The sequence below is a fragment of the Malus sylvestris genome, chromosome 5 (assembly GCF_916048215.2).
Source record: "Malus sylvestris chromosome 5, drMalSylv7.2, whole genome shotgun sequence".
In the NCBI taxonomy this organism is placed as follows: domain Eukaryota; kingdom Viridiplantae; phylum Streptophyta; class Magnoliopsida; order Rosales; family Rosaceae; genus Malus; species Malus sylvestris.
Genome location: NC_062264.1, coordinates 35,479,539 through 35,490,982, shown reverse-complemented (window position 1 = coordinate 35,490,982; position 11,444 = coordinate 35,479,539). Strand labels below are relative to the sequence as shown.

The following is an 11,444-nucleotide window of genomic DNA, read 5'->3' as shown; positions in this document are numbered from 1 at the left end:
TGCATGTTCTGCATGTTTAGCAAGAGTGCTAATTTGTATCAATGATTTAGATTCGTTAGTCATCAGTTAGATTAGTTAGTCGAACTTGAAATTATAAAATTTTCAACCGCAGTGTAAAATTATCATGTATAATGAAAAGGTCGTGAACTAAGAAATTATAATTTCACAAGTATATAAACCAAATTAAATGGAAGAAAAGGTAGAAAATAAATATACTCTTGTAAGTAAAGAACTGGGGCGATGTGTTGGAGTGACAACCTGTATCAATGATTTAGATCTATTAGTCATGAATTAAATCAGTTAGTCGACCATGAAAGTATAAAATTTCTAACCGCGGTATAGAATTACTGTATATGATGAAAAAGCCGTGAACTTGGAATTTGTATTTTCACAAGTATATCAACCAAATTAAATTGAAGAAAAGGCAGAAATAGATATACCCTTGCATGTTCTGCATGTTCAGCAGGAGTGCTAATTTGTATCAATGATTTAGATTCATTAGTCATCAGTTAGATTAGTTAGTCGAACTTGAAATTATAAAATTTTCAATCGCAGTGTAAAATTATCATGTATAATGAAAAGGCCGTGAACTAAGAAATTATGAGTGAGGACTAAGATCATCTCCAACCGAATGAAGGCTAGAGGGCTCGTTTTAGCCCTTTGGCCGTCCAAAATATTAATATTTTAATGAACAGTACAAGACCATATTTGCCTCCATCTCTAACCGAGGGCTAAAGGGCCATAGACTCGTTTTAGCCCTGTCACAAAGAACAGTTTCCAACCGAGGGCCAAAGGACCATAGGGCGAAACATAATTTATTATTTAAATTTAAAAACTACAACAACTTAACTTTAAAAAGGGTGAAAATTATGTGAGAAATGGTGTAGGAATGACTTAGGTATTTATAGGAAAAAAAAAGGGAAATTTGTTTTTAAATTTTTTAAAAAAAATTTGGCCATAAAAAAAGGACAATATTGTCGGTTATATCGGACAGTAAAGAGGACAATACTGTCGGATATATTCGACCGAAAAGATATAAATAATGATAAATCCAGCACGGCCTGGGGCTGGCTGGATAGGTGGATTGGGCCAGCCGGTTGGCCCTTTGGCCCTTTTTTGTCTAGTGACGCCCACAAGCCATTTGGCATAGCCCTCGATTGGAGACAATTTTCGGCCCTCTGGCCCACTGGACCCTTCGGTTAGAGATGGTCTAAGCTACACAAAGGCTTGACAACTAGCACGGGTGGCCTTCTGCAAACTTCTTTTATCGGTGAATGTATTAATAAACTTCTTGTTAAGCCAAGCACACCATCTTATTAGAGCAAGTCCATCTTATTAGAGCAAGTCCAGCGAGGGTGATGGCCCAATGGATCAGGGACCATTTAATTGCAATTGCCTCCCTCCCTTGCTCTAGCCCATGTGGGCGAATGGGCTCGGGGGAGGCGAGAATCCACAGCTTGAGAACCTGAGGCGACCTGATGCAAGGCTGATGTCATCCACATTATAAAATTAATAAAAAATGTAAAATATTAATAAAAATGTAAAAAATTAATAAAAAAAATGTAAAAAAAAAAAAAGTAAATTTTTTTAAAATGTAAAAAATAAATAAAAATTCTGAAAAAATTAAAAATTAAAAAAAAAGATTTAATTTTTCTATAAATATGTTATCATTATCTTTCAACTTCCACCACAATTTTATATTTTCTCAAATACTTTGGGTTGTAATTTCTTATTTAATGACACGTGGTACAACGAGACCGATTAAAAAACCTATCCGAAATTACAAATAAAAATATTTTTTATTATTTTATAAAATAAAAAATACTAATATTTTATTGCCTATTGCCATGGCTATTCAGTTAGATCATCTCCAACTGAAGGCTGGCCAGATGGCTAGTTTTAGCTCTCTGACCATCCAAAAAATTAATATTTTAATGAACAGTACATGGCCATATTTGCCTCAATCTCCAACCGAGGGCCAAAGGGCCATAGGGTTCGTTTTAACCATGTCACAAAAAACCGTCTATAATCGAGGGTCAAACATAATTTATTATTTTAAAACTACAACTTAAATTCAAATACAATGGCTAAGTGACGTCAGCTAGCCGTTGGATTTGAATTTTTTTTGCTATAAATAGGGTGGATATTGGGCTATAATTCACACAACTTTGAATTCAATCTATTTAAAAAATGTTGTTAAATTTTTTTTAAAAATGTTGTTTAAGTTTCATGTTGTTAAATGTTTTTTTATGTTGGTTAATGTTATTTAATGTTGTTTCATGTTACTTAATTTAATTTAATGTTGTATAATGGCTTAGGAAGTTATAGGAGAAAAATAGAATTTAGAAAAATATGAAACAAATTTTGTAAAATAGAAGTTATTGGAAAAAAATGGAATTTAAAAAAAATATGAAACAAATTTTGTAAAATAGAAGTTATAGGAACAAAAATAGAATTTTAAAAAAATATATGAAACAAATTTTGTAAAATAGAAGTCATAGAAAAAAATAGAATTTAAAAATAGAAGTTATAGGAAAAAAAATTGTAAATAAAAAAAATATAAAAAAACTGTAAAAAAAAAAAATTCAAAAATAACGACTAGTTGATGTTAGCTAGCCGTTGCATTTGAAAATTTGGCTTAGCAATCTGGTCGGTTATATTCGACAGGAATGCTCACATTTTTTGCCAACCCAGGGTTGGTTGGTTGGTTGGATTGGGCTAGCCCTTTGGCCCTTTCAGATTTCGTAGGGCCCACTAGCCATTTGGCCTAGCCCTCTGTTAGAGACGGTTTTCGGCCCTTTGGACCCTTCAGTTGGAGATGGCCTTAAAAGTGGAGATGCAAAAGACAATTATTATTCATTAAAGGCAGTTGTTGTTCACTGGAGGTTATTCAATAGGAAGTTGCCCTAAGGGGCCTTGATACGCTGGACTTGCTCTTAGCATGCCACCTGACGCTTTGAGCCATTATTTTGGCACAAAAATAGCCAAATAATTCACAGGACTGATTAAAATGAAATTGTCAACCACAAAAGTAGCCTACCAAATGTACAATTGAATTATGTGGCCTGAATGCAATGATTAAATCGACAACTAAGAAACCATGGATGGCAATGTATGATCTTCATGAGCTGAGGTGTTGTAATGCCCAAAAACCACTTAGAACATTTAGAGCTCGTTTAGATGTGCTTTTAAAATGTCTGAAAGCACTTTTGGTGAAAAAGTTTTTATAACCAATCCTTATTAAAAATGTAAGTAAATCCTGGAAAAACACTTATGGTGCATTTGTTGCACCGGACTATCTCGGACTGGACTAGCTTCAGGGGCTAAGCTGGACTGGCTTAGAATAGACTAAGCTAGACTGGCTTAGAATAGACTAAGCTGGACTGATTTAGTGAAGCGTTTGGTGTTGTGTCGGATTAAAAAGCAGGACTCATATATTATATTATTAAATTTTATATTTACAATATTTTATCATTAATTTAATCTATATATACTAATATTTTATTATTAAATTATCATTTTCCTTTCTAAAACCATTTATTTTGGTCAAGCTTTTAATCATCTTCCTCTCTCATTTTTTTGGTCCGTCCACTGCATCCCTCCCTTCTCCATTTTCCGTCCAAATCCCTCTCTCTTCCCTCTGCCTCTTTTCCTATCCAACTCCCTGGGTGATAATCTGATTTTGGATGGTCTCGGATTCGAAGATTTTGCAAATCTCTCTTCCTCTTCACTGCAAATCTTTCTCTGCCTCTTTTATTCCTCTCACAAAATCCTTTGCAAATCTTAAAATCAAACCAAAGAGCAAGAATGAAAATGAAAATTTAGGAGTTGGAGGTGGGTTGCATGCATGGCTCGAAGGTGGGAGATGGGGTTGAATCTGCTTTCGATTTTTTTTGGGTTTTTGGCTTTTTTGGCTTTTCTGGGTCTCTGACTTGGAGATCTTATGGACAGACGAGAGGGAGGTGGGGAGAAAGACAGTGGGAGGGTAAGTTCTCAGGCGTGGGGTGAGGCAAAGTGAGGGGAAACGGGGAAACAGGACTAGCAATCCCCTCATTTTCGGGGGCTCTCGCTAAGCCCAGCTAACGAAGGATTTAGTCGGCACGAGTCCAACTTAATCCCACTAAACTCAATCCCGACTTGCACCAAACACAAAATAATAATCTTACCCAAATAGTACAGTCCAGTCCAGTGAAACTTAAGGTGGCCAAACAAACACGCCCTTAAAGTGCTTTTGGAATCTAAAAACATTTTCTCTACAAGTGCTTTCAGTCATTTTAAAAGCACATCCAAACGAGTCCTTAGTTTGGACTAAAGATGGTTAAGGTCAGTACTCTGCAAAGCAAGGCGTTGCATGGACATCTTGGATATGTCAGTGTCACTACAACCCCAGTTCTTCAGAACTTCTGCAGTTGGGTTGGTCCTCAATGCCTTCTCCTACACTTCCTTCCTGAGCTTGGCAAATAGTCGAATAAGCGTCTGGTGCAAAAAGTGAACGACTTGTTGGGTAAGAACTTTCGGAAAAATGATGAAATAATTCGGAGCTTAAATTGCTTAACTAAAGAACCAAATCTAGATTGCATGTCAATAGAGGTACAATATTGGATTTCAATTCACTGAGACTGTACTCTATGAACTCTAGACAAAAACTAACATATTGTATTCGCAGAAAGACCTGTTAGGGGACTTTTAGGTTAAGGTAGACTTGGATTTTAATAAGTCTTCTTGTCTCCCTTGGTTCAGTTTCATACCAAGTCTTGGAATATCTCGAAAGAAGTAGCACGCCTTAGGAAATATCCTAGTTGGATCAATGACTCAAAGATAACATGATTAAGGCAAATAATGGCTTGATCAAGAGAAGCGTGATGTGAAAGCTAGAAGTTTATCAGTTTAGCATGTTGAGAGAGAGCATGGTTGCACAAAGTTCTCTGTTGGATAATCTGAGTTTCCTAGGGTGGAAGCAAGGCTTACGATGGCTGGAATACTTAAAGGGAGGTGAGAATGCTAAGGTTGCGGAATGATGTTTGTGGGTTTCTTTGGTTCTCTGTGTGAAGTTGGAAGATTGGGGCTCTTTTTTGAAAGTTCTTGGCCTATATTTGTAGTTGAATGGTTCATTCCCAATGAATATCTAGTTAGGGCTTGTTTCTCCATTCCTTTTCTCCCTAGTTCTCATGTTACCCTTTATTTTGGTGTAAGAAGGCTAGATCGTAGAACCTGCACCGTGTCTTTTTCCTGAGGTGCGGGTTTCCCGGGTTAGCTTTCCATATGCGTTACTTTTGGTAACTAGCCTCATGGATTTCGTGTGTTGGACTTCTGCATCAGCTAGGAAGGGAAAGTCTGCTTCTCGCTTCATTAAATGCATGTCTGTTTGCGCTTTCACGTGACTCTAAGGGTCAGGGCTTGGTTCTTCCCTAACTAAGTTGGTTAGCTTACTAGTGAGATGAGGAACTAGTCTGGTTCTCTCTCAAACTTACCTACATGGAATACAAATGTTATGTGCTTGAAATTTTTAGCTCCCAAGCAATCCAAAGACTTCCATAATCTTGACTCCATGTAGGCCTAATGAACTTCTATAACCATCCATACTACAATTCACTTGATAAGCCTCATGCATGTGACTTGGGCTTATCTTAGCATGAATAGTGATTGGCGTGATAAAACTTGGCATGATAAACATGCACGAGTTCTCACGAGCATGGTGTGATTTACACAAATATGTGGCTTGATTAACGAAGCATGGCATGATTACGAACATACCTCCTTCTTGATTCCGCACCTTTTGCATTTATTTGAGCTTGACTTGAGGCTTGTATGACAATTGGGCTTCGAGACTTGATTGGGCTTGCACGTGACATTTTTTAGCCTCAACATTAGCCCACTTGATTATTTGGGCTGTGAATGACCTTGAGCGGGCTAAACAATCAAACCCATACCCAAGGCATTTTCGAACGTGGCCTTCCTAATGGGGCTTTTCCCTTTCCCGCGTGATTGCTGGTGACATTGTGATGATGCACTTCCTTATGATTTTCTTCTTGCTTTTCACGTGCATCATGGGATTGGCTCATAGCCCGGCTTGATTGCTTGTTGGTGCATGTTTGAGTAAGATTAGTTTTGATACATCGTTTGGTTTGGAAATCGTAATTGTTAATTTGTTAATTTTTATGTGAAGATCATCCATACACAAAATCATTTTAATTGAAAATCGTTTAATCATCTATACGTATAAAATAAATCAACTGTATAAGTATCAAATAACATATCCATGAACAACCATCTATTTATTTGACACACTTGGGTTGCTAAGGGATTTCAATTCAAATGATTTTTTTTAGCATAGATGATCTTCAAATTAAGGATAAGGATTTGGACGATTTCAATTATAAAATTTATACGATGAAGATACGTTATTAACAAAGAGTGGGATAATGTGCATTCCCCCAAAGAGATGCAAGTATTGTCCTTTATTTCTTATTTTATCCTACGAATTAGTTTGAGAAAGTAATTTTTCCCCTCCACTGGCAGAGCACACAGGGGCGAGTGTATACGATTGGCCTAGAGTAGACTCACTACTGTTACACACGATATTGGTCACGACTCACGGTTGTCATTCGAGTAAGATGCTTGACAAAATACCTCGTGACAGTCACGTTAGGTCTCCAAATCAATTGGCAAAAGTGGTGTGTGAGTTTTATCTTACCGCCTAATGAAAAACTCAATACCGTCCCCCCCTCCTTCGCTGGCGAAATGATTTTCATGATCAAGAGAGTGAGATCATTTATCTTCACATTCAATTGAGTTTAGATGAAAGGAAATCTTTCGTAACGTCGTACTGATAATTTGACATTGTCCATGTGAATCAGATACCCCGAAACTCTGCCTCAAACTATATGTAGTGAACGTGACTTTTCGGTAATTCGTAGAAAGAAATATGATAGAACAACAGAACCTAGCACAAAATTATAGAAGAGGTTCATCAATATTTAACAGTAGAACTGAAATCTACACGATCGAAGTCTCTTTCCCTTCCTATCTTCTCCCACAGATAAGAGATTGAAAGATCGAAAAAGCAACGATGCTATAAGACTAGTCACACTCATATCAGTTTTATGTAAAGAAGAAAGCTGCATTTTCTCCTTGCAGCTTCACCTGCCACCCTTTGGTGAGTAGCATGGATAGCAAAGCCGCCTTGTGCTTTTCGCTTAGAAATCCCCTCTTCGAGCCTCTCCTGCGTCTGTTTGTTTCAGACAAGTAGTGATTCCTAACCACATTGGGGGGTTGAACCACCCTTCTCAATCTTCCAACCAAGAACCGCCCTTCTTTATTATCGAGTTCATTACTGTTGTGTTCTCTCTTCACTGCGGCAGTAGAGGTCAGTACCAGCCCCAAGAATGCAAACTGCAACCATTGACCCTAAACAACCAGAAGAAAGCAGCAGACACTCATAGAACAACGCAGTAGACACAAATCTTTTAATTTAGAACGACAATCAACTCATGTGTTATAATAGACTCGTGTCTGGGTTGTATTTCTTTTGAAACTGTAATAGATGGACTGAGACTAACTCAACTTCTTCAGTAAATGTTACATTTGAGCCGACACGCATCTTACAAGCTAGGAGAAATGCTAAGGACAGTCACTCACGTTTACGTGAAAGACTCCCAACCGTTGATGCCTTGTAGACTACAAATGAATCCAAGACTAAGCTAGATATCAAATCCAGATCCTCTTATTTTTTGTATAGCCATACTTGTCTTTCATTCTTCATACAATAATGATTCAATTGCCAAATATGGTAGCAAATTAAAGAAAAAGAATTATATATTTGCATGAGGAAGTATTTTCATTTTTCAACTTCCACTCTTTTCTCAAGTTTAGAAAGTTGAGACACTATGAGATACCACTGTGATTCCGAGACATTGTTTTAGCAGTTGGAATATTTTTACAGCAGCAAACTTATCTCTTCTAGTCTATTAATCCAGGTAACTCTTCCCTGCAACAAAAACTCTTACTCGTAAGTTCTTCAGTTCTATGTATGCGTCAAATTTTGAAGATTCAATATTCAGAAGACAACATAAAAACACGAATGTGAAGTTAAGAAGGGTGGGATTGCTTACCAGAAAGGTATGAATCGCATGATGCCACAGGTTATAATGAGATTATAGCAAGCAATTCCTCCCACTGCTTTGTGGCGCAACAAAAGATGAATTTTCTGAGCATAGCATTCTGAAAAGGCTTAGTTCCTCTTAAGATAATGGACTAATAATAGTACATTAACCTGGGGAAGCCATCCTATTGGGCTATCTCCACTCTGACCATATCGACTGGAACCTTGATTTCACTTATTATTGTTTCGTGGATTAAACTTTACCCCAATGACTCCTCTATGCCTGTCAAATATTTTCCAAAAGCAAAGTGACACTTCAAGAATTAATGTATATATTAACATGTCAAATCTCATTCTTCATGGATGTAGGTGAGGTGAGGCTCTACTATATTAATATTTTAAATTGTTTTGAACACAAAACCAAGAAGAAAGGCACAAATATAAAAGTACACAATTTTTAGGAAGGTAAAATACCTGAGTGTTCAGAAGCAATATGTGAAACAGGTCTGCATCCCGAAAGTAGAACGAGATGAATTAGATACTCTTGGAGCATAAACAAAAACATCTGCATGAGCAAGATGGTAATGGTATTTGCTCCTCTCCAAGGATGAACAACGAATTTAGCTAGTTCTACTGTCTTAAGTTGGCTGCAAAAGCACAGTTTTATTTGTTGTGGAAACTAAAACGCTCTGTGCTGGTTCTTTTTTCAAACTTCTCCTCTCTATCAAATTTCGCGTTTCCAAAGCATTGTCCCATGCACCAGATGCAGCATATATGCTTCCTAGGACAACAAAGTTAACTGAATTCTTTGGATCCATATCACGAAGATGCATTGCCGCCACTTCTCCAAGTGAGCTATTACCATGGACGCTACACCCCCCAAGAATGGCTCCCCAGAGTGAGGAATTAGGCTTTATGTTCATGTCACACATCAACTTGTAAGCTTCGTCTAACAAACCTGCGCGTGCATAAAGGTCTACCATGCAAGAAAAATGCTCAACTCGAGGCAAGATGTTGTACTTTTTAAGCATAGTATTAAAGCATTCCCATCCTTCAACTGTCAGTCCAGCATGGCTACAAGCAAAGAGAAGAGACAGGAACGTGATATCATTAGGTTCCAATCCCTCATATTCCATCATTTTATATAAAGCAATCGCCTTATGTCCCAAGCCATTCCTTCCATATCCAGAAATCAGCGATGTCCATGAAATAACATTCTTTTCCTTCATCTCATCAAAAGCATGGTTAGCATCTTCAATTTCTCCGCATTTTGCATACATGTCAACAAGAGCATTTCCCACGGCCACATCATGACAAGGTTGGTGTTTAAAAGTAAGGACATGAATTTGTCTTCCCAAGATCAATGAAGAAATATTCGCGCATATATTAAGCATGGAGCATAATATCATACCATCCAGTGCCATGCGCATAAGATTCACTTCTTTAAGGAGAGCTAGCACATCTCTGCTGTAGTTACCTTCTCGTGCATATCCACTTATCAATGCCGTGCATGATATAATGTCCTTTTTTATCATGCTCTTGTATATCTGATGAGCTCTCTTTACCCTTCCACATTTTGCATATGCATTGATTAGCGATCCACTTATAGCCTCGTGTGATCCAAAATCCAGTTGCATGATGAATCCATGTATTTGACTCACCTTCATGCTACCACTATCTCCAGTTAAGGCTCTCAACACACTTACAAAGCTGAAGCAATCAGGGATCATGCCTGAGTTAAATGATTGCATACGAAAATTAGACATAAATATTAAGAGGAAAAGTAAAGGTATTGATACATATATGGTACAAAAATCTTAAGATACGATGACAGAAGATACAAAGACTTTAGTTTGACATTGCTTCTCAATCAGAAACCTCCAGCCGGAAACCAATTTTGCCTTTGTGGCAAGTAAACATTACTCAAAAATATGAAACAAACAAAAAGAAAAGAACACAACTAATAAGAATAGAAAAAAACTGTAACTTTAATCACAAAAATAAACATTCACCTTCCTTCATCATCGAATGAAACATACGCAATGAGTCATCAGCAAAACCCTGAACACCATAGCCGCCAATCATAGCATTCCACGAAACCAAGTCCCTCACCTTCATTTCCTCAAACAAATAACGTGCATCCTCTATCTTCCCACACTTAGAATAAAAATCAACCAACGCACTCTGCACAAACAAGTTCTCAGCAAACCTCCCTTTCACAATACACCCTTGTATCTGCTGCCCTACTTCCAAACACCTCAAACCCGTACACGCCCTCAACGCGCTCCCATACCCAAACTGATTAGCTCTAAAACCTGCCTGACGCATACTCAGAAACACCATTAAACCATCCTTATAACACCCACCTTTAACATACCCAGAAATCATAGCAGTCCAAGACACGACATTTCTCTCACGCATTCTATCAAACACATTGCGGGCACTAACCATGCGACCAAAGTTGCAGTAAAAGATTATCAGCTTAGTATATAAATTCAAATTTGAACCAAACCCATTTGTAATTACATGGCTGTGAACCAAAAGACCGGCCCTTTCTGCTCGTTCGTCGATGCACAGCTGCAAGATATTCATATACAGTGAATAATAAGAGTTTATTTGGGTTGGGTTGGAGAGGAGTCTGAGAGCTTGTTGAAGTTGGCCCCTTTTGCACAAGGCTTGCATCATGTGTGACAGTGTGAGCTTGTGGAGTACTATGGAGTGGGGTGCGTCATTATTTGAAAGTTCGTTTTGTACGGAATTATGATCAGAATTTTTGGCGCTACTTTTAACGGATTTATGAACAGATATTTTTGCCGCTTCTTTTAACGGGGTTATTCAGAAAGTACCAGCCCTTAGTTTCTAGTGTAGTTCAGATAAATGGACTTTTAATTCCAAATTTAAAATAAAATTAGCATATCTTCCAGGGATGGTTGACCGATGTCTTAGACTATAGTCTTATTAGTTTGAATATTTTGATTGAAGGACAAATTTTTTTTATGTATTATTTAAGAACTTTATTAATTTCCAGCATAGTAAAATAGTGTAGAAATTCGACGATAATCAATTAGAATTTTAAACCAATTCATAAAAATACATGTGTATTTACTTAATATTTGATTTTGAAGTATTTAAAAAGTAGGATTTTGATGAATTTGGAAGGTTTTTTTAGTGTATTTTAGGTTTTAGGAAATTAGACATCATCTCTAAGATTTGAACCAATTCACCCAAATGTGGTGAGTCCTTCCAAAGCTATAGAACTCCATTAAAACTCCAAGGATTTATAACTTGTATAAAATCCTTTGAAATATCAATTTAATATACCCTCTAAATATTTAGGCGAAAT

General features: G+C 37.1%; 1 protein-coding gene across 1 annotated transcript; it reads right to left on the bottom strand.

The window, feature by feature from the left end:
• Positions 1–7,701: 7,701 nt before the first annotated feature.
• Positions 7,702–10,944, bottom strand: LOC126624535 (pentatricopeptide repeat-containing protein At3g20730). Its single transcript, XM_050293606.1, has 4 exons — positions 10,114–10,944; positions 8,576–9,833; positions 8,112–8,384; positions 7,702–7,987 (listed from the first exon to the last, which is right to left on the bottom strand). The coding sequence occupies exons 1-2, from the start codon at positions 10,784–10,786 to the stop codon at positions 8,740–8,742; spliced, it is 1,767 nt and encodes a 588-aa protein (XP_050149563.1). The 5' UTR covers positions 10,787–10,944; the 3' UTR covers positions 7,702–7,987; positions 8,112–8,384; positions 8,576–8,739.
• Positions 10,945–11,444: the final 500 nt, after the last annotated feature.